The following is a 25,927-nucleotide window of genomic DNA, read 5'->3' as shown; positions in this document are numbered from 1 at the left end:
TCGAAAAACGTCAAAATATACCACTCCGAAAAATATCACAAAAACGTCAAAATATACAACGCAAACAAATATCCCAAAAACGACATATGTAGAAAAACGACATATTTCGAAAAACGTCAAAATATACAATGCGGAAAAATATCACAAAAACGTCAAAATATACAACCCAGGTAAATATCCCAAAAACGACAGACTATACTATGTCGAAAAACGTCAAAAAATACCACTCCGAAAAATACCACAAAAACGACATACTATACTATGTCGAAAAATATCAAAATATACCACTCCGAAAAATATCACAAAGACGTCAAAATATACAACCCAGACAAATATCACAAAAACGACATACTATACTATGTCGAAAAACGTCAAAATATACAACGCGGAAAAATATCACAAAAACAACATACTATACTATGTCGAAAAACGTCAAAATATACCACTCCGAAAAATATCACCAAAACGTCAAAATGTACAACCCAGGTAAATATCCCAAAAACGACATACTATACTATGTCGAAAAACGTCAAAAAATATCTCTCCGCAAAATATCACAAAAACGTCAAAATATGCCACTCCGAAAAATATCACAAAAACGTCAAAATGTACAACCCAGGTAAATATCCCAAAAACGACATACTATACTATGTCAAAAAACGTCAAAATATACAACAGCAACAAATATCCCAAAAACGACATACTATACTGTGTCGACAAACGTCAAAATATACCACTACGAAATATATTACAAAAACGTCAAAATATACAACCCAGGTAAATATCACAAAAAGGACATACTATATACTATGTCGAAAAACGTAAAAATATACCACTCCGAAAATATCACAAAAACGTCAAAATATACAACGGCAACAAATATCCCAAAAACGACATACTATACTATGTCGAAAAACGTCAAAATATACAACGGCAACAAATATCCCAAAAAGGACATACTATATACTATGTCGAAAAACGTCAAAATATACCACTCCGAAAAATATCACCAAATCGTCAAAATATACAACGCCATAAAATATCACAAAAACAACATACTATACTATATATATATATATATATATATATATATATATATATATATATATATATACATATATATATACATATATATATATATGTATGTGTGTATATGTATATATATATGTGTATATGTGTGTATATATATATATAAATATACATATATATATATACACACATCTCCGATCAGCCACAACATTAAACCACTGATAGGTGAAGTGAATAACAGTTGATGTGTTGGGAGCAGGAAAAATAGGAAGCGTTAGCATATATAATGTTTATGTCTTAACCATTAATAAGGTCATGTCTTGCTTTGACGGACCCCCCTCCAAATCTCCATAATATACTTTAAATTTCCTCAAAAACAACAAAATCCTAAATACTACTTTGACGAATACACGACACCAACAAAATGAAAGTTTTAATTTTATTCACACAAACACTTGATTATGCATCTACAGAAGTATTATTAAAGAAAATCAATGGTGTTATCAGTGTTTTCCCACGTGGGGACTGAAAAAAAACAAAATACTCTTCAATGTGTCTTGTTCGGTAGCCCCTTGATCAGTGATGGAGGACCTTCTCCTGCCTCACATTTACAGAACAACAACTTGAAATCAAATTTCACAATTAGGATTCTCCCACAAAATATAGAAGAAAAAAAAAGTTCTATTCCAGGCTTTCAATACCACAGCCAGTTGTAAGATATTAAAATAAAATAAGGCAAGGCAAGCTTATTTGTAGAGCACATTTCACACACAGGGGCAATTCAAAGTGTTTTACATAAGGAATACCACACTTTTAAACATAAAAGCAAATAATAGAAAGTTAAAACATGAGAATATCACAGAGATAATGGGTTGGATTCAAAACAGGCCTCGTCGGCTGCACCCATTTCAGATGATCAGTTGAAGGTGTTCGGTGTGAAAAGGACGGTGTTGAGCACTTGTGCTCTGAGATCAACCCTGAACACCTTCAACATCCCATTCTACATTTTACACGTCAGAAAACTGTGATTAACCTCATTTACTGTATAATGAAAATATCAAAACAGACTAGAAGACAAGGTACATGTGCAATTGAAATACATTTGTTGGAATGCGTGAACTGGTTAATGGAATGAATGAGCTACATGTGCACGACTGTTAAAACATGTTTCTGATTAAACAAATGTGAACGTTGTTAGTTGGTAAATCTTTTACAAAAAGCTTTGCTCACCCCTGGTTTCAACTATTTAGGGGGCAATAGACAACTTTTCAACTTCCCCCTCGTGTTTCCAAGTGGTATTACTTTCTGCACCGCTGTTGCAAAAGACAACGGATCACTTGGCAGTCAGAATGCATATTGAAATGGAGGCTTATAGGGAACCAATCTAAACGCTGATGATGTCATTATTCTATCGCCATTACACTGTGCAGTCAACAATTACTCATAATGATAAGTACAAGCAAAACTATCGTCTATTGCGCCTTAAAGAAGTTGTGTGTGTGTGTGTGTGTGTGTGTTTTGGGGGTTATTTTAAGGAACGGGGCACAGGGAGGCAAAGGAGCGCAGTTCACGGGGGCCCCATCGTCTGCGTGCTCATGGGATGGGGGCCCCTAGTGGCCACTGGGCACTGGCACCGTCCTACACCACTGCATCGTGGGGAGCGGAGGTCTGGATGGAGAGGCCGTCTCTAGAAGGGAGAAAGAGAAGGACAGATGATTGGCAGAGCATCTGGAGGTGGAAGAATGTAATGATCCTGGCTGATGACATCTAATTGTTTTATTTGGAGGTTTTTTAACTAGTTGAACTGAAAAGCAAGTGCCTCACCTTTGAATGTCATTTGAATATAATCTGTGTTTTAACAGCATCTAATACGACAAGGTTGCTCTGAATAAACACCGGACAATCCTTCCAAGAGTAGATCAATGTGTTGGGTTGAGATCATGCTTCTTTGCATCCCATCACTAGAATATCAAGCTGCTTTCCTGTACTGTCTGACACATTTAGGATTTTAGTATTGAGATAAAGATAAAGACATTCCTATAAGCAGGTCATTTCCTCCCTCATCCACATACCTGTCCATGTCCATCTCTCCTCCATCCTCTTGGTTGTCCACCACCAGCTGACACCTGCTCATGTGGATTCCACCCTCCTCGTAGTGGTTCATCCTGGCCAGGGACTTCTTCTGGTAGCACCTCCACATCACCATCATCCCTGTGACAGGAGAGTGAGAGGAGAGATGTATTTTTTCAAGCTCAGTCTCATCTTGACATTCATGCATTCACACTCTATAAGATATACTAAGGTACAAAGACGCTGAATTCTTCTCAATGTGCTCATAGACTTTGTAGTGGAGCTTGTCAAAATGTGTTTTCTCAAGGTGGAGCAATTCGGGATCAATCTACTGCCTCCGTCAAAGTAATGCTCAGGAGTTATTGTTCATAAGAGATGATCTTTCACTTTATAGTCTCGGTGCATTATGGCCACTGCAACATACAAATGGAGTTTAGTGCTTCTTCTACATTTACTGCTTTAAATTAACAACCATTTTAAGCTTTTTATAATTGGTTGTTTCCTGTTTCTTCTGAACCCCTTCTGAACATCCACCATCTTACTGGACATTTGCAATGTCCAATATTTGTTGTTTCTAATATTTCCAATGTTTATTGTTGGCAGAGGTCTTTCAGTTGTTTTCTTAGCCATGACTGCTTCAGGCTTCAACGTGGTTCTGTGTGACTTCTCTGACTTCCTTGACGTGTGCAATGTCACAAACAGCCTGAAATGTGTGTGTGTGTGTGTGTGTGTGTGTGTGTGTGTGTGTGTGTGTGTGTGTGTGTGTGTGTGTGTGTGTGTGTTACCCAGTATGGCTGGCAGAGGGACCAGTACGGTAATCAGCACAATGACACCAACTCCAATCTTCAAGATGACTTTACATTCCTTGGGGATCCGGTTGTTGTCACACTGACAAACCTAAAGTAAGAGAACCAGTTGATATTTCAGTCAATGTAACTGGTTTATTCAATGTAAGTAAACTACTTTTTAATTTCTAGTGGGTCAGTCGGTAAATTTCCTGTTCAAAAAATATTAACTATATTTTGCTCTTAGCCAGGGGTTCTCAAACTGGGGGTCCCCAAATGTTTTGGACTGGTCGCCAGCTGATTTTGTGAACATGCACAAATAATAATTGTATTAAATATTTATTCCCAAAAAAAAAAATACATTTTCAAAAATCATTTTCAGTTAAATCATTCAGTAGATGCACAATGAATAACTTCAGTCTGCTCCATTTTCTGTGAGACAGACCAAGAGGAAGAGACTCGTGTGTGCGTCCCTGTCACCATAGCAACTCACTCTCCCACTGCTTTACCCAACAGTGCAGGAGAAGAGGAAACACTTTGCTGATACAAAAGCTGCTGCTGCGCTGACTCTGCACAGCATGCATGGAAATAAATGTCAATATGATAGAAATGTATATTTCAATTTACAAGCTTCAAGTGATCAAAACAGTTACATTACATAACAAACATGAAATGTTCAATATATCAAAAAACATAGCGACACAAATGATCATATTTACAGCAAAAATCAGCACAAAAGCAGCAGGAACGGCAATCATTTTATGACATTTTAATCCCATGGGGAGTCAACTCCACGGAGGTTTGTACGTGTACTTGACTCTGCTGTTGTTAGACCCAACATCGTCCAGTCGGAATGACGGGGTCACAAGACATTTTGATTTTCTTTTTAGGGGTCACCCTCCAAAATGTTTGACAACCCCTGGTTGTAGCAGCAAAAACACCTTATTTACTACATAGTATAAAGCAGTAGTCCTCAGTCATTATTTTCAGGTTGTGAGTAGAACATTCAATCTCTCGTCCACTCTTTCCAGAGTGACTTCCAACTCCGAGTGGTTTATGTTTCCTCCAAACAAAACGTTCTATTAGGCCTGAATAACAAAATCGTTCGTGAGGCTTGCATCACTATTAGGCCTGAATAATAAGCAGTTATACATGCTTCTTACATGTTTAGTGGTTGAAGGGATAGTGGTGCATCGTGTCATTGTAGAGGTGGGGAAACACTGGCAGAGTGTGAGAGTGAAGCTGCATAGACAAATGCTGACAAACACATGCAATGACACACACACACACACACACACACACACACACACACACACACACACACACACACACACACACAAACCTTGATGGGCACTTGAACAACACTGCTCATAGGGGGGCGTCCTCCATCTTCAACTCGCACCTCCAGCATGTAGTCTGTAGGGTCATCCAGGCTGAAATGGCCGCGCTTCAATCTGATGTCTGCTGTGTTGTCTGAGTTGTCTGAAATACAAGACAATTTTAACATCACTCATCACAGAAGCATGAACACTGTGAGACGCTGTTTTTCAGTCAGAGGCTTTGGTGAAGTTCCCTCCTTTCTAAACCATGTTGACAACCTGTATCCTCCAATTCTGGGTGTCATTCTGATATTTTGGACTTGGTCTCTGCCATAGGTACAAGGGAGGTATCAACAGGCAGGTGCTTGACTTGAAGGACATGTCTTACCTGCTCACTAGTGACAGAGAGAGAATTCTGCACAACTCAGCTGTGAAAGCCACCGTAGTAACCAGCTTCTATGCAGTCCATTTCTAAACACACTAGTTCTCATCTCCTTCACCTGCGTCGCTCCCATTATAATTACACAATATAACAGAATAGAGGATTTTGGAAATTGTGCCATAATAACTAAATGCTGCATCTCTTTTGTTTTGTCTTGTCGTTACTCGGGGTAAAGTGAGACGACGAGATGACCTGAAGGTCTGAAGGGTTCATATTGCAAGAGCAAATCAGAGATGTATTTTGGGTCTTCTCGGCCACTCAGTGACAGAGCTATGTAGATGTAAGTTTCCTCAGTGTAACTGGAGGAAGTTGGGTGTGGTGTGGGGGAGGTGTGGTTTGAGCAGCCACACCTGTCTTGGCTCTAGGTAATAAGGGTTTAGGATCCCCACACACACAGGAGAGAAGCTCTTATGACATGTTGTCCATCTGCTCCGGGCTTGTTCCACCGTGGCACAGTGGCAGTTTTGCCTCCCACTTGCCACCAGAGTGGGGTTTTCAGGGCCCTCCTCATAAACACACCAGTTTAATGTAGCGAGTGAACAACATGGAACAAGCCTGGAGCAGATGGACATGTCATGATAAAGGTTCCTCTCCTGTGTGTGTGGGAAAGGGGGTTTAACCTGATGCTCGTTGATTACTCTAACGAGTAACAGTCGAACAGCCACACTGATCCTTCACCTCATTGCCTAGACCCAAGATAGGTGTGGCTGCTCAAACCCCCCTACCCCCACCCCAGTGGGTTAATGGCCGCATGTAAAGGTTGAATAGAAATGGCCTAAGGATTGAACCGTTGGGAACTCCATACATGATGTTGGTTCATTTGGACACATAGTTACCAAGGGAGACGAGATGGTCCCTGTCTTGTAAATAAGACTTGAACCAATTCAAGACTGTCTTCAATCTGTTATTATTTTTAAAGGCAGCGATTCTTATTTTGTCCACACAATGGCAGCACTCAATCTGTATGATGTCACTATGGAACGTACACACACAGACGAGGACACACACGTTCAGCATAAAATCATGCTTATTTATAATGTACACATAGAAACACACATTGTCCCTTCTTCTGTTAATCCGCACTGTGCTGTCAAATAAAGGCAAAAATGTCAAAAATATATAAAAATGTACTGATTTAACAAGATGTGATTACTGGGATGCATTGTTGCCAAAGTATCCCAGCGAGAGGTTTTCAATTCCGTGTGTTTATTCACACGTGTATATTATAAATGTGCACATCTTCACATAGAATGTGTGTTGAATTCGACTAGTACATGTATATGTAGTACATCACATGGGGTTTCCTCCACGTCAGTAAGGACCCCCACCAAAAACATGCACCCATCATCGTCTGACCAGCGATGGACACTTATCACCTGGCCCCCGGGCGCGTCTATGTATGCTGCTCCTGGCTGTGCCCCCGGAGGAAGGACAAGCCAGGATGGGTCAAATGCAGAGGATCCATTTCACCGGCCACCATCAAAGCATGTGCATGTGTGTGTGTGTGTGTGTGTGCAAGCATGTGTTGTAGTGTGGTGTGTTGCGTGATGAATAAAGACTGTTTCTTCTTCTTCTTTTCTTGTTGTTCTAGTAATAATAATAATAATCGTAAAACTGTTAGAAATGTAAAACTGAGTCTGATATATAACATCATATATATAACATATCATATATATAACATAAGCTTTTGAAAGAGCCCTGCACTTTGAGTGTCACTGTGTTAGTGACTTGATCCAGGTCACTAATGTTGATGTTTTTTGTTGTGGTTCTGCATGTTTAGTGAATATGATTAAATATATCTTATATTATAGATGTATTTTAATTTAAAATATAGATATATTTTAAGTGCGGCCCCCAGGTGGTTTCATATTTCCCGATCTGGCCCTTGTGGAAAAGGTTTAGACACTTCTGATTTAGACGAATGTGATAAAGAACCTTAATAAGAGCTGTCTCAGTGCTGTGTTGTGGCCAAAATCCAGATTGGATGTTGTCCAAGTCATCATTTGAGATTTGGAAACTGCTTACTTGTTATAAGACTATTTTTTTTCCAAAGAGTTTGTTAATTAACAGTAGATTTTATGTCATTCATAACATTGTTCTTTCTCTTTCTTTCTTTCTTTCTTTTTCTTTCTTTCTTTCTTTCACTACAGTGTTTCAGGAAAACAAAAGATGAATAAACTATTTGTCCAACCGCCACAGGGACTTACTGGTTGTGATGGAGAAGGTGGTTGAAGGGTGAACGAGGGAGAAACTAAAGAATGGAATCTGGTCATCTGTGTCAGTGGCGTTTAACATTCCGATTACCTGAGAAGCAGAGAAAGACTTCAGTTCAATAGTTTTATTTCATTGATTTATCACATTTGCGCTTTCACATTCAAAAAAATATCTATCTATGTATCTACATTTTCTAGGAAGTCAAAATCAGGCAACCTCCATTTACTCCACTATGATCCAAGTTACTGTACCTGAACATGCTGCCATGCTGCCATGTGAGAGCAGTGATGTAAAATGAAAGGTTTAAAAACCAGGTAGGGACAAAATGCAAGACACAATACTGTAAGAAAACACAGCAACACCTCACTAGCCAGGCCTCTTGGTTAGTTAGATCCTGCATATCTTACCGTTCCTGCCGTGTCCTTCTCACAGACAAAGACCTCATCCCAAACGAGTTCTGGTGCATGAGCATTGACGCCCTGAACCAGAATGTTTACCTTGACAAAGGACTCCAACCCTGAAGAGGAGGAACGAGCACATGGATTGTCACACAACCTAAAGCCCCTTTCCCACATGGAATCTGTAACATGGCTGGATAAAAAAACATCCGTCCAAGGCAGTAGGTGGTCATTCCCACATTGGCCTCCTTTACAGAAAAGTTCCGTATTTAAAATTGAAGAATTGGCAATTTTGTAATTTGTGTCATTAGAAAGACTTGTTTTACAGAACCTCCGCGAATTGGAATAGCTACAAATACACGACCCAACCCGCGTGCAACCTGACCAAGTCCCATGGCCCTGGACAGCGGCCGGCCCACAGCGAGGGGAGAACAGAGTGGACCCCATTACAGCACCGTACAGACCTCCTATCACAGTCTAAGTAACTGACGCTGAGACATCATATATCAGCCTCTGAGAGTAGAGTTGTATTACCACAAGCATCACGGTAAGTTATACCAATGACAAACAGTGATTTATTGACAACAAGCAGACAGCTGCTTTTTGTAACTTGTGCTCATTTCACAGAACCGGGAAAATTGTAATACGTGTGTGTGTGTGTGTGTGTGTGTGTGTGTGTGTGTGTGTGTGTGTGTGTCTGTGTCATACCGCCTGGCTCCTCCTGAGCTCTGACTTGGAAGATGTGTGTGGCCTCCAGCTTTCTGTCCAGCTTCCTCAGAGTGAACAGCTGACCTGTGCTGGGGTCTACTCCAATCGGACAGTCCTTGTCTTCTATTGAATACCTAGAGCAGGAGGAGGGATTACAACTAATTAAGAATTTTCTCTCTATAATTTAAGTGTAGAATTTATTTATATATAAATACTATATAATGTGTGTCGTACCTTATGCTCTTGCTGGCCTTGTCAGGATCTCTGGCGCTCACGGCCCCTATGTTGGTTACCATGGTTTCCTCCATCACGCTAAACTTGTAGATAGGCCTGGTAAACATCGGGGGCTCGTCCACATCTATTACCTTGATGTTCACCTGTCAAATTTAGTCAGTTCAATACCACTGAAACATTTTGTTTGTAATATCATATATGACTTTACATGTGTCTGTATTCCTGTGACAGCTCACCTGGGCGCTGGTGATGGCACTGTCTGCATTATCAGCAGGGGTCTCCAGGTTGTTCTCCCACACATGCACAGTGAAACTGTAGCTGCTCCTTGTCTCATAGTCCAGGACCTTGAGTGGGAGGGTGGGCATTATAAATTGATGACTGTAACCCTCCAAAAAAACAGCAACACTTGGATGTTTTCCATCAATTGTTAATGCTAAACTGAAGCTGATAGGCTTATAAAGCCTTTGACAAGTTTTACAAACACTTGTACATTATCAGCAACCTCACTATTCCAATGGACCAATAGAAATCCAGGATGCCCTATGGACTGGTTGTGTGGGAGATACCAGCAGGTGAAGAAGGTTTGAAGAAGAGTTCCTACAGGTGGATGTTGCTGCTTATATTTAAACAAATATGTGTTGGTTTCATCTTGATCTCATTCTTTCATCCCTATCCAAAGACAGCCCTCATGGCTTTGAGTTTCCCTGCCGCTGACCTCACCTGTCTGAGCATGAGGTCTCCATCTTTGACTGGGCTGAGTTTGACTTGAAACATGTTGTCAAAGGGCGGCGTGATGGTGAAGACGGGGTCTTTGTTCTGGATCTCGTCTCTGTCCTCCAGCGTCAGAGTACCTATGGTCTCATTCAGCTTCTGGTCTTCTGGGACCTGAAACTCGTACGTCCCTGTGGACGTTGAACGCAGGAGGTGTGAAATCTGCGACTTCCACTGCTGTTCTAAACATAGAATGTATTTTCCATCCACAAAGACATTGAGTGTGATGTAGTATTTCCATTTAAACGCCTTATAGTAGTCACATATATTTATGTGTTTAACATTATATAAATAAGAATAAGCATAATTAAATAAGCTTATAGTGTCATTTATCGTACCCTAAAAGGATGTATTCTTCTACATGCAAACATCACTCAAAACAATACGTTGTTATTAAAATAGAAATAGAAAGTGCAGCATAAACACTTCAGTTCCAATATCATTAATACTGTCCCTGGACGGTCCTGACTCCACTTCTCAAATGGTCTTTATTGAATTCCATGAAGTCATGTTTAGTTTGTACTCTAGTCCTTACGTCTGGTGAAGGAGGCGATGTTGTCGTTGATGTCAATGATGGTGATGGTGACAGAGGTGGTGGCCGTGTGGCCTCTGGGTTGGCCTTTCAAGTCCTGGGCCTGGACCACCAGCACATACTGGCTCCTGGTTTCACGGTCCAGGGAATCAGACCTGGATGTGACTACACCTGGAGAGAGAGAGAGACTCTTTCAAACCCAGATTTTGTAAAATGGGACAAACACCAAATAGAAACACTGAACGCAGAATTGTGTAAGAGCATCCTCCATGTCCAGAGGAAAACCCCAAACAACACATGCAGGTAAGAATTAGGCCCATACCCACTAATCATTCATATTGGAAAAAAGAGCAATTAAATTCAAAAACACAGAAAAACTCGCGACCCCCTCTCCTATCATTATAAAGGCCTGAAACCAAAAGATGAACATAGAGAAGATTCAAGATTTAAGATTCAAGAGGTTTATTCGTTACATACATAAACATACTTTCATACATATATGCAGTGAAATGTCTTTGCAATGCACCTGGAGATTATGCACAATAAGTACTAAACTGAACATAATAGCTAACCTAATTTCCACCTAGCAACTAACTGAAACAAACTGATTCCTAAAATGTTGTGCAGTCAGTGAATAGAATAATATAAATTAGAATTAAATTAAATGTAATTAAATAGGACTCAAAAAGGAAATACAGAGTGGTGGTACAAAATGGAAGTGAAGGGAATAGAGTTATGTATATGGGATAGGTTATTTGTATATACAGTGGTACCTCGACTTACGACTGCATCTACTTACGACTAATCCAACATACGAGCAGCGATAGTCGTGAAAATTTGTATCGACTTGCGACCGACTGCTCCAAGATACGACCGTGGAAATTTGCACTTGGCGCGTGGGCGGCCAGTCAGCAGTCAGTCAGCGGGCGACCTACATCGTGTGTGCACGTAGTTCGTGGCTTATCGATATTTTCATATTTACTGTATTTGTGCTGTGTCTTTTGTTTATTTTCACCCTTCATGATTTCATAAGTTATATGGGAAAAATTGCTTTGACATACGACTGTTTTAACATACGATCGTTCTTATAGAACGAATTACAGTCGTAAGTCGAGGTACCACTGTACAGATATGTGCAGTAAAGTGCATGTGAATAAAGTGTGTGTGGAGGTATACAGTGTAGTATACAACAGTACGGCACAGCAATACAGTAACACCAAACAGAACACAGTCTGGCCGTGGAAAAGGGCCGCCACCATCAGACCTGGCAACCCAGAGAGGCCAGGCTGTGCTCCCACTGCAGCCGAGGAGACACTTCCTCACAAGCTGCCACAAATATCAGGACATCAGAGATGACTACAACACTAAATCTAATACAATTCTAAAATATACAATCAATTTAAATACCAGCCAAGCCATGTGCTGTCAGGAAAGGAGACACTACACACCTTGATGTGTTTACCTGTTCTCCAACTTTATTTATTTCATCTTTCGCATGTTGTTTTTATTGTTTATTTCACATATTATTGTTGTTATTAAATATTGTTCCCTCTTTATCAGTGTTGTTACTACTCTTTATTTTTTTTATTTCATTATTGTCTTAATGTATTTTCCTTGTTGTGTAACAAAATAATTATGTCTTGTTATGATTTGGTGATGTAAGAATGCTTGAGAGAGAGAGAGAGAGAGAAACAGAGAGACAGACAGAGAGAGATAGAAGGGGTGGAATCTTCTGCTGCTTTTTCTTTCTTTCTGTTGTTCTTTTTTGGATGCCTTCAGCTCTTCACTATTTCTTTCTATACACGTCGTAGCTTCTCTTTCCCTCCTTCATTGTTTTATTGATCTTTTGAAGGTTGGCACTAACTCCCCAAAATCTTTTACCTCCAAACTTCCCCAAACAAAGCAAAAAGCAAACATTCAATCCTAGTGTCTGTACAGACCATGTATCTGTGATTTTAATTTAATAGATCATTGACCACACCCACCCACTCACTTATCACCCACACCATCCATCAGATGCTGTCTCCACTGGGGAGTGTGTGTGTGTGTGTGTGTGTGTGTGTGTGTGTGTGTGTGTGTGTGTGTGTGTGTGTGTGTGTGTGCGTGCGTGCGTGCGTGTGTGCGTGCGTGCGTGCGTGTGTGTGTGTGTACAAAATGTGGTAGTTACAGTGAGCAGGTAAAATATTCCTACTTTCTTATTTTCTAAATCTATTTTCATCTTCTTTTGGGGAGTTTTATAAGATTTAGAATGTTCAAACATATAAAGAATATTTATTGTCATTATGAAAACAGCCTGGCAGCCTACCTGTATAGCTGTTGATTTCAAAGGCAGAGAGCTCTCCCTCTGGCCTCAGAGAGTACCGTAGAGCTCCCTGAGGTTGTTTAGGGTCGTCAGCATCTGTCGCTGTCACTGCAACCACTTTAGTTCCTGTTTTGGGAGAAGTAAACAGTAAGAATTCAGTCACAGGAGCGCTCCACATTAATGTGGACAAGACACTGTGGAAAACTCCACTCGAGAGGATACAGGAAAAACATCTCAGCAAGAAAAGATCTGTATTTAATTGCATCGTTGGAAATGAAGGGGAAACAACAGAATCTTTAAAGGAAACTTTCCTATCATTCAAGATGATGAATGGCCTCCATATTCTGTTATGAATGTAAACACATTTCAGAGCTTTAACACCTCACATGGAGGTGACTATGAGCTTAACTGTTGTAGGAGAAATGCTTCATGGTTACATTCAATTGGCTTTCGTTGGACTTTGAGCCTTTATGTGGAATAGGACAAATGAGCGACCCAGCAGCGTTGCTGCTTAACAGCATGCTCACCAATTCTAGACCTCTCCTTGATGGATCCACTGTATGTTGTTGGGAAGACGGGGACGCTGCCGCTGGAGAACACCTCGACATCTAACAGTATAGAGTCCACCAGCGTGTTATCCCCGTCATACATCAGAGCCTTCAGGAAGTAGCGGCTCTTCTCCTTTTGGTTCAGAGTCTTGTTGACAAACAAACGTCCTTCATCGTCCACAGTGAAGATGGAGTTCGCACCCTCACCTTCAAGGTGATATCTCTTCACCTTCTGGAATGACCCGATCTGTACAAAAATAAAAATAAATTGTTTCACTCCTTTTCTTTTCTATTATTGAATTCTATTTTCAATTCTATAAAAATATTTTAGTATTTAGATCAAACCTTCACTACCTTGTAAACTTACTATAAATGATGGGTTGGGTCACATTTCACAAACATTTTACATTTACATTTACCAGACGCTTTTATCCAAAGCGACTTACAATTGTTCAAACACCGACGGACGCAGCCATCAGGAGCAATTAGGGGTTAAGTGTCTTGCTCAAGGACACTACAGCATACTAGCAGGAGGAGCCTGTGATCAAACCAGCAGCCTTTAGATCACTAGACCACCAGCTCTACCTCCTGAGCTACCATCCCCACAAACCACATTTCAACAATAAAATCTGAGTAAAGGAATCTCCAGAATCTCAAGGATAAAGGTCAGTGAACTACTGGGACGAGGGATGAACTGATACTAGTTTAACAAGCTCAACAACAAAGACCCTACACCAAGAGACATATGTACCTCCAAATATCTACATAAAGGTTATGAATGAATGAATGGATGAATGAATGAATGAATGCATGGATTGATTGATTAATTGATTGATTGATTGATTGATTGATGGATGAATGAAATATGTAAATATGGATTATATATCACAAATCATGGTGTTGTAACAACCCTCATGTCTATACTGTTGAGTGGAATGGATCAGTGCTCTGTATCAGATGGAAGCTAAAGTGTAGCATTTGGAATCAGTGAAAAAACAGGACCTACCCATCCTATCACGTAGGGGCTGGTATCAACCCTCCCCTCGTACATGTAGAGCGTTTGCCGGTGGATACCCCTCTTCTGCCTCAAGAGGTCGGGGTGAGATTCCTTCCTCACAACGTCAGAGGAACCAGAGGAAGCTGTCTCCTCTCGTGTTAGAACGAGGGTTAAGGCCAGGACCATCAGCCCCATCGTCCATGTCTGCAGTCCAGCCATCATCTAGGATGAGAGAGGGAGAGAAAGAAGGAGGGAGAGTTTTAACTGAAACTTTGGAAACATTTTAGAATAGCGTCAGTTTATCACTCTTTTCTATTCTGTTGTTGTTATTATGGAGGCAGGCACAGCATGTCCCTCACTCCCCAACGTCCAGTTCTTCTCAAAATCAATTATTTACCTATCATCATTAGCATATTCTATTCTATTCGAAACCAACGGTTTCTTTCATTTTCTTGTTTTTTTGGCAAAAAGGAAACATCCAGAGACTCTGTGTTGATGAAATGCACTGTGGGTAATTGTTCTATAAGTGCTTGAGCGCCACTTGTGCCCCACTGAATTTGTTTCATATCAACTCAATTCAAGCTGGAATATAAAAGCTATTTACGAATAACTTTAATGGAAAATGGAATATAAAAGAACAAATAATATTATATACAGTTTTACACAAAATGTATTTTCAGATGATGACAGTGACAAAGGAGGTGGCTTCTATAATTATTATTATTATTGATATAAATAATAATAATAATAATAATAATAATAATAACAATAACAATTATAAATTATTATTATTATTATTATTATTATTATTATTATTATTATTATTATTATTATTATTATTATTACCATTATTATGAAGGCTGCATCAGATTTGTATTATTCTCTGATTTCCCTTGGTGTAAAAGTCAGGAACAGGACGACCACTAGAGCTTCAAACACGGTTGAGGTGTCGTTAGAACCGGGACGTCACAGACATGTCGTAGTTAAAGTTTCAAATTGTAAATAATCAAGTAAAAATGTCAAGCTGTTTCCTGTTTCATGGAATCATAACCCATCGAAAAACTTGGGCACAAAAAATCATTCATCCACAGAAACTCGTGACCATTTTGAGTCAAGTCCACCCCAAATGTGGGAATGTGTGATGCGTTCAAGTACTAGGAATATGTCTGAAAAATAAAACCCAGAAATTGTAATTAGTCACAGAAAGACGCCAACTCTTTTTGGAAGGCGTCCCCACTGAAATTACATAACTTCACTTCTCTTCGTAAGCTTCTGTAAATACGTCATTATCGCCACACAAGACACCAAATGTCAACTTCCATCACTGTGATGAGCAATAAATGTGAAAAACAATGACAGTAGCCCCGTCACAATTATAAATATAATTTAGTGGACTAGAAATTGTCAAAGAAATGATTGAGATGAATGATTTTGTGTATTTTGTCACTATTACGTCACTATAACAGTGTAATGCAAATACAAGTGTAGTTATAATAACCACACACCTTATGAAAAGGAAAAGCAGATAATTACACTGATATAAACACCGAATAAATATATAAAGAAAATTGCTGTTGAAAGGCTTGAAAATAAAATAACGGCCATGGTACATATCATTATAATATAGACTATAGAGTATATATCAATGATATAGATAAATCATTGTTTGCTGACACAGCAGATATGACCAATGAAGCCATTACCCACGAACCCTTGAGCAACATTCCGATGGATCGACTTCAAAAAAGAGATACATGGATTAATGATGGACAATCCAAATCAAATGACAAAAGCCTCCATAAAAAGGTTCTATTCAATTAGAAAAGCTGATTCCAATTTTAGGAATAGGAACAAGATTATTCATCAATGCAGGTGTTCAGCAGCAGATTGGAAACAGCACGAAGGCAAAATAAATCACAAACATTAAGACAAGGCAAGAATTAAACAAAGTGACCATAAAAGCACAAAACATTTAAACACAGATAAGAGTAGAGGTTTTGGAGGGAGGAGATAGAGTGAACATTTATGGAAAGTCACAATTTGCGTCTATTTGAACATGAATGTAGCTGGATCTCATTTGCGCGCGCAGAGGTTGGCACTGATATGACGTCATAACAACGCTACTGCAAAAATTCCCGTCCGCCTTCTCACAGCCCCGTGGCCCGGCATCAGTCCGCAGCCCGGTGGTTGGGAAACTCTGTGATAGGTGTCCATGAAACTTAAAACTGAGGGGGGGAATCTAGTTGATTTTTAAAGAGATTATTTTCATAAAGAGCTTATTCTGGGACCCAAAATGGTTTATTCCACGGAGAACGCAGCTCCTTCATCAACCAGCCAGTCACTAGTGTTGGTGTCAAGAAGAAAATAATGTAATATTCTGTATATTAACACACACACACACACACACACACACACACACACACACACACACACACACACACACACACACACACACACACACACATATAAAAAAAAATATATATGAATTATTAAATATACATGTATCATCTTCATTGTGTGAAGCTGGCAACACACATTCTACCAGGAAAGCAAGGCAAGCAACATGTCTATCTACTGTATATACAGTACACAGATCCAACACACATAACGGAGACGACAGAAATAGCACCGTACACAAAATGTCACAGCCACACAACAGACACAGTTGTTGTGTGGTTGTGAGCACACATATATATATATACAGTATATATATAAAGTATATACAGTATATATTCAGTATATACACAGTATATATATATACAGTATATACAGTGTATATACACACATATGTATACACTGTATATATGGTATATATACTGTATATATACTGTATATACAGTATATAAAGTATATATATGTATGTATGTATGTACTTCGCGTTCATTACTTTTCTTCAGTAAAATCCCAGACATTCATATGTATTTTTTCCGCTTTCACGACATCATCACAGTGTGGAACTTATGATGCAGAACTAAAGTCAAGCCTGGGTTTGGTTTGGACTCTGAACAGTGCACTCTTTAAAGACAACATTTAACCATATCAGGATTTCCAAAATCCCAGACATCACCAGATTATAACAATATATTGTGTAACACACACACAGCACTCTGCGGTTAGAGGAGAAGACAACTTACCAAATGACCTGAAGACCTCGATGTAATGATCTGTAAACAACCACTAAAGACTGATTTCACATGAACAAAGCGGGTTACTCTGGGTTTGGCCTGTGTTACTCTCTCTCTCGCTCTCCCTCTCTAACCTTTTAGAACAGCCTCACTAACACGGAAGAGGAGGAGATGGAGGAGGAGGAGGAGGAGGTGGAGGAGGTTGGGGGGGGGGGGTAGAATCACTGGACTTCGAACATAATGTGGTAAAATGAAACTTTCCATTCTATTCCTGGGAGCCAGTGCGACCTTGACATATTGTACTACGCAAACTTGTTTTTTAATCATGTTCCTTTTTTTTTTAACAGTTAGTTTTACCTTTGTTTCCCTTTACATAAATAGACATTTTCACCATAAGCTGATGCACAAAAGGCAGAAATTAGTGAGTAAGATAAGATAAGATAAAGATAAAGATGCTTTTATATATATATATAATACCACATATATAATACATATATAATTCCACCCCGGTGAGCAGAGCGAGACGCACCGCGGCCATCCTAGTTTATACCTGGTACTTTTTTTTGCGAGACCCTAATACTTTTCATTGTAATACTGTTTCATTGCCCCCCAACAAAAGATTCCGTTCTGTTAAACCCCCCAATTATTGCAATCAAAGTTGAGTGATATTTACACCATAAGAGGAGATTAGAGGATGTAAAGGTGAAGTTACCAGCAGCGTTGCACCTTACACACACACCCATCACCTAACACACACACACACACCCATCACCTTACACACACACACACACCCATCACCTTACACACACACACCAATCACCTTACACACACACACATAAAGCACCTTACACACACACCTATCACCTTACACACACACACACAAAGCACCTTACACACACACCCATCACCTTACACACACACACACACACACACACACACACACACCCACACACACACACACACACACCCACACACACACACACAGCACCTTACACACACACACACACACACACACACACACACACGCACACACACTGTGAATGTGGATTTGCAGAATGTTGTGTCGTCATCAGAGCGGTACTGTCTGGATTTTCCCTCATTTCTGATCCAAATGTAGATCGATATTGATCAAACTCAAATGACAACTCAAAGACGTCTGAAGCGTCCCGGTTCTAAAGAGACCTCAACCATGTCTCCGTGTACTGCTGTTGTGTTTCAGATACTTTGCAAGAAAAAAAAAAAAAAAGTGAGAGCAATTATTTAACGAATTACCTAAGAACATAATAACCTTAATAACAACCCAAAAGTTAAATTCAGGTCATAGTTATTCGCCTTGTACATTTATCTGTGTTGTTTTTAAAATGATTAAAAAGAATATACTGTGATACATGCCATCATCGTGAATCATGAGTCTTCCAGCTGGTCCTTCAGCTCCACCAGGTCCTGGAGCTGGTCCAGAGGAGTCTTGAGATAAGAAAGAATATAATTCTTTGAAAGAATATAAAAAAAGATCTTTGAATCCATTCCTGTAAGTCGTGCAGTGTAAGGGACACAGGTTTGGAGATAAAGACAACACTCTGATGTGAATGATAAAAAGATATAAAAATGTCTTAAAAATATAAAAAAATAAAGATAATATAAAATAAAATACAATAATAATTATTATTGTAATTGTAATTTATATTTATTATTTTGTTTATTATTATTAGTTGTTTTTTTTTCTTCATTTTGTTATTTTTTTTATTTTGGAGGTACTGGTAGTCTAGGTTTTGCGGCTTACTTTTTAGGTAACCTTATGAAGTTTTGAATTGTGGGGGGGGGGGGGGGGGTTTGACGGCCCACTGTGTGGTTGGCTCACTGTTCTTCCAATCTTTTGTTCATTTTTGCCAGGTACTCCAATAGGGGTTTGTGTTTGTTTGCTTTTTCTCTGTCTTTTGTATTTAATTTATTTGCAGTAATAGACTTTCACATGAATCCTGTGTGATCCAATTAGTGTCTGGGGCGTGTGGCCAATGGATCACTCTGAACCTAAATATCTGGTGGGATGGCTGGAAAGGATACTGCAAGTTTTCAAATTAATTTGTGAATAACTAAAAGAGGCAAATCTGTATGTGTGGTAATAACTTTTTTTCTCTTTTTCTCTCTATTTTTCCGGATCCAACCGCATGGGAACGTTCTGTACGAAATCCACTCCAGAGGACAGAATGGACCAGTCCGGCAAAACGTATGGTCGACAAACATGGGAGTGACATCGTACAACAATTTCAGTTATGGAAGAAACTGGGTTTTCCAAACAACAGCAGTTTTAGTTTAAACCAACTACGACAATTGAGAAACTGGAATGTTATGAGAAGGGAAAGAAGAATAGAATTGGAGAAGCAGATTGGAAAGCGTATCATGCATGGGTAAAAGAAGCACAAAATAGGGAGACAAAGCAGAAACGAGCTGATACCACTCATCAGATGGTAAATGTTCCGGGGCCACACAGAATTGATCCGCTCTTGGATCACCCACCACCCTTTTTACAACCACGGGCTCAAATTCCAACAACCCCCACCCTTCTTGAGAAGGAGGAATCTCTGTATCGATCTGTGATTGAGCTACAGTCTTGCTCCTCCGAGGCCTGTACGTCCGCTTCATCTAATCTGTCTTCCCCCGGTCCTTGTTCATCTTCTCCCCAGGACTTCTAACCAGAACATGGAGGGAAGGGCGGAGAACTCTGTTGCCCACCGCACCAGAAGCCAATTAGAACCGATATTCCATTGCCCAATGATTCCCTCTAACCTGATGGAAAAGACAGAGCTGGTTCTCCCCATGGTGGAATGTCCTAACCCCCAGGCGGGTGGTAATCCAGTCCTCGTCTGTCGGCCATGGAAGATACAAGAAATTACCCTGGTGATCGGAGATCTTCCTGCAGTTGCTGGAAACGGAGAAGGATACACCACTGCCATCCAACGGTTAGTACAACAGCACCGTCCAACATCATATGAGTTACAACAAATCTTCATGAAAGGTTTAGGATTAGGATGGCAGGACGTTAATGCGGGATGGGAAGACACTGCGGTTTATGATGCCGCTGTTGGGTCTCCATATAAGCTTCAACTTGAACTAGTACTAGGATGAATTATGGTAACCCAGCCTCTATCATGAGGTGGGATAAGATAAGAGCTTGTAAACAGAAAGGAGATGAAAGCCTGGACGAGTACTTCCAACGCCTTGTGCGTCCCTTCAATCAACATAGTGGTCTAAGGCGGCCCCCCGGAGATGTCGATAGCCCATATGAGCAACAGCTAAAGAGTGCTCTTGTTGAAGGTCTTCAGCCAGAAATCAAAAGGATGGCCTGCACCACCTGCATAGGGTACGAGGGTGTTGGACTCGCCAAATTTAAACGCAACGTGATACATGCTGTATCCCACTATAATAAACAAAAAGCAGTGGAAAATTGATGTCGTGTTGTGACTGCTGATGGCTTGCAAATGGCCTCTATGAGAGGAACCAACCAGGTGGCGGAAGAAGACCAGGACGACCAGGCAGACGAGAGAATGCACCAGGCCGAAGAGGACCAGGATACGGCAGTGACCGTACGTTCATCTGCTACTACTGCAACAAACGTCGACATTATGCCCGTTCCTGCCCTAACAGACTCAACAGGGAAGAGGAAGAAGAGAAGGGCGAATGGATTGAGGAAGAAGTGTCTGTTCGCTTTCCACAAGGAAGGGGAAGAGGGGGACTTGGCAGATACCAAGGACGCCATCAACAATGACCAGGGCAGGGTTGAGAGAAAAGAATGGCCCCGATCCCACAATAGACGCTCCTCCTCCAGATGCCTCAGTTGATCTCGATTTAGATGCTACATTCATCCTCCCTGTTTTCTCTCAGCTTCAGTCCCTGAGAAAATGCAACAGGGATTTTTGCTAACTTTAACACTGAGTAACACTGAGTTCTCGGCAGTTGTGGATATTGTTGTTTTTGGAAAGTGGAATGGGGCAATTCTTGCCTAACCAGTAGAATGGAGAATGTTTTGTTGCTTTTCAAACAAGCTTTATGTTGGATTACTTTATCTGTGGATGAGGGAGGTGGTTTTATGTTGGCTGTTTTTGTTGCAATCTTATGGAGATGAACAACGTCTTGGTGCATACTATGCTCGGAAACCAGATGCTGGAGTTATTGGGTTGATGACATGCCTTAGCTTTTATCTTGCTACAAAGCAAACCGGCTCATTTCTCTCAGGCAGCACCTCTCCATCATCAACTTGTGCAATTTTCACTTCGCTCACTCCAACTTCTCTTCCTCCCTCTTATGGAGATTTACATGACTGCTTGACAGCGACAGCCGTTGTGGCTCCGCCCCGCCCAGATCTCGCTACTGAAGTTGTTGAAAAGTTCAACTACGATGATTCAAACTCATGAGTACAACAAAAAGGAGAGTTTTTGTTTGGTTTGTCTGTCGGTCATCTGTTTTCTTGTTTATAACAGTGTTTGTCTATCTTTGTACAACCGGTTGTGTTTGCGTTTCTATCCGTGGTAAACTGTCTTTGGTTTTATTTGTTTTTTTTATTTGGCATTAAAATGTACACGCAAGTGTGATATGGTGTGGTGTAGCTGATTGATGAGACATACAGAACAACTTTTCAATGTTTTGATGTCATAACCCCCAATTTTGATCTTCCTATTTGTGTTGTTTACATTAATGTACTTGACCCCATCTCTAGAGGAAATGTTGGAGCCAATGCAGCCAACAAGGCCGCCGTATCCAATATTGGATATATAATCTCCATAATGTCTTATAATGATTGTTGTCTCCTCCACGGATGAAAAGACAGGATTCCTCACTAACCTTGTCTTTTCCTTTCCAAAGGCATCCTGCACGGAATTATTGTGGTGGCAGAGCCACATGGTACTGTATGTACTGAGCCAAATCTCTCCCGCTAGTTTTTCATTGTTTTGCTTGTTTGACATATGCTAAGTACCATTTGTCAAAAAGGAGGGATATTAAGTAGTTCGAGAATTAAGTAAACATAATGATTGTGCTAAGAACAATGCAGGAACCTCATGATGGACTTATCAAGCTGATGCTTTGTCATGGTTAAATATTGTTTGGTGAGTTTGACTGGGTTTTCTTAATGGAATCCCAGTAAAGGTAAGCTCAACTGAGTTTCATTCCTGCCATTAGTGAATAGTGGGAATGCAAGGAGGATCACATGGTGCGACAGAACTGTCCCAGCAGGAAGTGCTGACCGGGAAACCAAGACTGCCCAGTTTAGTTTTTGTTATTTTTAGATTTGACTTTATTAATGGATTGTGTAGATGGGATTATGTTCAGGCAACATTTTAGAAATGTGTTCTAGGAAAATTTCAAAAACCCTGCATGATTTACACACACAGGTCGGTTATTTTGTAGCCTAATCGATTACATATTGTGGTAATATTATTGTTGTTACAGCAAAAGCAGACAAAACAGTTAAATAACACTCAGAAACACTGAATTGATTGGTTTCACTGTTGCATGACGGGACATCTTGACGATACAATAGGAACCTTTAGGTCTTTCCCATGTGACTTTTTCTGATACCGTATCCCAATTAATTCTGTGCCATTAGAAAACTATCATCTTTTATTCATTCAAGATTCAAGATTCAAGAGGTTTATTCGTCTCATACATATACATACTTTCATATATGCAGTGAACTGCCTTGCCTTCTCTTCATAAATGATCCCCACGCTGCGTTGAGTAAGCTTATGGATGTGGGCACAGGCTTGTAGTTATTAATAGTTTGTTTGCACATACGCTACGTTTAGGATTAAGTACTGTAGATGGGTCGGGCCTTGAAGAGTGATTTCTTTTACTCCCTCTTCTTTTTCTCAACTCCGGCCACGACTCCACCCCATGAATGCCAGAAGGCCTTCATACCCCTAATAAGCACATATGGGTCACTTTTTGTGACTTGTGACTGGAAGGGCAGAAAACAGCGCCATCTACTGTGCCTGGGCACAGGTCAAAAAATATTCCCAAGCCCGACTGCTATGAAGTTTTAAATATGCATTAGGTTAAAAAATAAATCTCACTCTCCTCAGGTGCCACCCTGCCATACATCATGTTATTGTACACTGGAGTGAAAATTTCTCTGCATGCCGATAGTTTGAGTTTTAACTGTCTAGGTTTTGAAGATCTATCTCTGAGACGTACGCCTCTACACTTATACAGTAAAGGGGAATGGAATTTAATTTGTGCTGCCAATGCCATTAGAATTTTTAAAAATCAGACTGTACAGTAAAACAATTCGTATCAGGAATTTTTTTTCAGTGGAAAGTAGTTCCAATGAAAACTGTGTCAGGTGTGTTCTGGATGGATTATCCACCGTATCAGAGACACAGTAAAAGCAGTTTTAAGAGATATTATTGAGACTAATATTGAAAAACGTAGACAAATAAAAGCCAAACCTATCTTCTGGATAAACACCACCGGCCACATTATAATCAGAGCCTCACCTCCATCTAGTTATTCTGCCAGTCAAACTCAGTGACAGTCCCTCATGAAGGAAATGACACATGGGTTCATATGTTGTCTTCCGCTTTACACTTCTCCACTTTTCCGGCTTGTCTGCACCTTGGCACCGCACTCGCTGGAGTCAGGATTAATCCTGACAAGGAACCAAATAGAAATGAAAACAGAAGTTCATGTTTAGAATCACCTGGCCGCTTTGACGAGCACATCAAGTTAACAGCAGTCCTCTCAGGGCAGATCAACAAGTTTATAGAAATATCAAACTTTTATTTGATAATTATAGGGTAAACCTAGCATTTCAATTTCAGGTCAACCAAAAAGGATATGAACTTTAAGAGCAAAATCTTTTATGTCCAAGTGCCTCCAAATTGTGAAATACATAAAAATCACTTAAATGCTGGTTGGAGTCTTGATCTTAAGAAGTCCTGTTCTTGTATTGCCCTACAGCAGTCAAATGTCCATGGAGGATATTGTAATGCTGGGTATAAGTTCCTTTTTATCTACTATTGTTTTGGAATGTTTTATTGAGGGAGGTGTTCACCGTAGTGGCGCCAGCTCCTTAGTTTTGCTGACGTCCAGGTGGAGGCTTCTGTCCTGGCACCAGAGTGACAGGTCAGCCACCTCCACCTCCTCGCATTCTCATCGTTGTCACTGATCAGGCCCCAACACGACGGTGTCGTCAGCAAACTTGATGATGGTGTTGGAGATGAACCTGGCCACATAGTCATGTGTGTACAGGGAGTACAGTAGGGGGCTGAGGACGCAGCCCCGGGGGGATCCTGTGTTCAGGGTGAGGGAGCTGGACGTGTGCCTCCCCACCCTAACCACCTGGGGCCTGGCTGTGAAGAAGTCCAGGATCCAGGCAAACAGCGTAGTGCTCAGTCCCAGCTCCCGCAGCTTGACAGACAGTCTGTGGGGACCAGGGCATTGAAAGCTGAACTGTAGTGGATGAACAGCAATCTCACACAGGCCCCCTTCCGGCCACCAAGGTGTGCACAGGTCCACATTTGTCACAGAGCTTGATCTAATTTGAAAGGAAAGAAAGGAAGAAAGAAAGAAAGAAAGAAAGAAAGAAAGAAAGAAAGAAAGAAAGAAAGAAAGAAAGAAAGAAAGGCTTGTGAACGATATAAAATCTACTGTTAATTAGCAAACTCTTTGGAAAAAAATAGTCTTATAACAAGTAGGCAGTTTCCTAATCTCAAATGATGACTTGGACAACATCCAATCTGGATTTTGGACACACCACAGCATTGAGATAGTTCTTATTAAGGTTCTTAATCACATTCGTCTTCCTGATTTAGAGGAATGTGATGAAGAGGGGGCAGCAACCTTCAGCACTAAAAGAGCCATTTGGGCGCGATTCCCACCAAATAAAACCCACCTGGAGACGCAAAACCCATTTGACCCCTATAATGAAGATAACACCGCATGTATAGTTTCATACACGTATGCTTTGTATATAAGTACTGTAGTTTGTTGCGTTTATGAAATAAAACCACTACAAACTGATAAAGACGCTCATTTTATTTCTGTGCTTGACACAGCAAAACACTAAAGTAATTTGAACTCTCAAAAAAACAAGACTGTCACGTATAATTTTTCTTTAAAATAAAATACAAAATGCAGGTCCTTCACTTATTTGTGGATTTGAAAAAAGAAACATTCACTTTAATTAAAAGGGGCAAAAAAAAAAGATTATGTTATTTTATGTTTTATCACGACTTAAGTCTATTTCAGTGTGACGTCATCCGCGACTACTTCCTCAGTCGCGTGTCGCAGTCAACCGTCGACCTGAATATGAAACACAGCTCCATCAGTTCAGGATCCCATATAAATATCTATACTTGCAAAATGATCCCATATAAATATCTATACTTGCAAAATGATCCCATATAAATATCTATACTTGCAAAATGAAAAGCTCGTTTCTCTCACCGGCTTAATGCCAT

At 40.2% G+C, this 25,927-nt stretch overlaps 1 protein-coding gene across 1 annotated transcript; it reads right to left on the bottom strand.

Moving 5' to 3' along the window:
- Positions 1–2,667: 2,667 nt before the first annotated feature.
- On the bottom strand, positions 2,668–14,544 carry LOC307247379 (cadherin-5-like; the record flags this gene model as incomplete). Its single annotated transcript, XM_080023532.1, has 14 exons — positions 2,668–2,716; positions 3,102–3,240; positions 3,885–3,996; positions 5,227–5,366; positions 7,853–7,949; positions 8,267–8,376; positions 8,966–9,099; positions 9,200–9,342; positions 9,436–9,543; positions 9,920–10,101; positions 10,506–10,673; positions 12,808–12,930; positions 13,332–13,599; positions 14,359–14,544. The coding sequence occupies 14 exons, from the start codon at positions 14,542–14,544 to the stop codon at positions 2,668–2,670; spliced, it is 1,959 nt and encodes a 652-aa protein (XP_079879658.1).
- Positions 14,545–25,927: the final 11,383 nt, after the last annotated feature.

This window comes from Zeus faber (genome assembly GCF_960531495.2).
Source record: "Zeus faber genome assembly, chromosome: 22".
Taxonomy (NCBI): Eukaryota; Metazoa; Chordata; class Actinopteri; order Zeiformes; family Zeidae; genus Zeus; species Zeus faber.
Note: the sequence above shows the minus strand (reverse complement) of the source record. Positions and strands in the feature narration are given on the sequence as shown.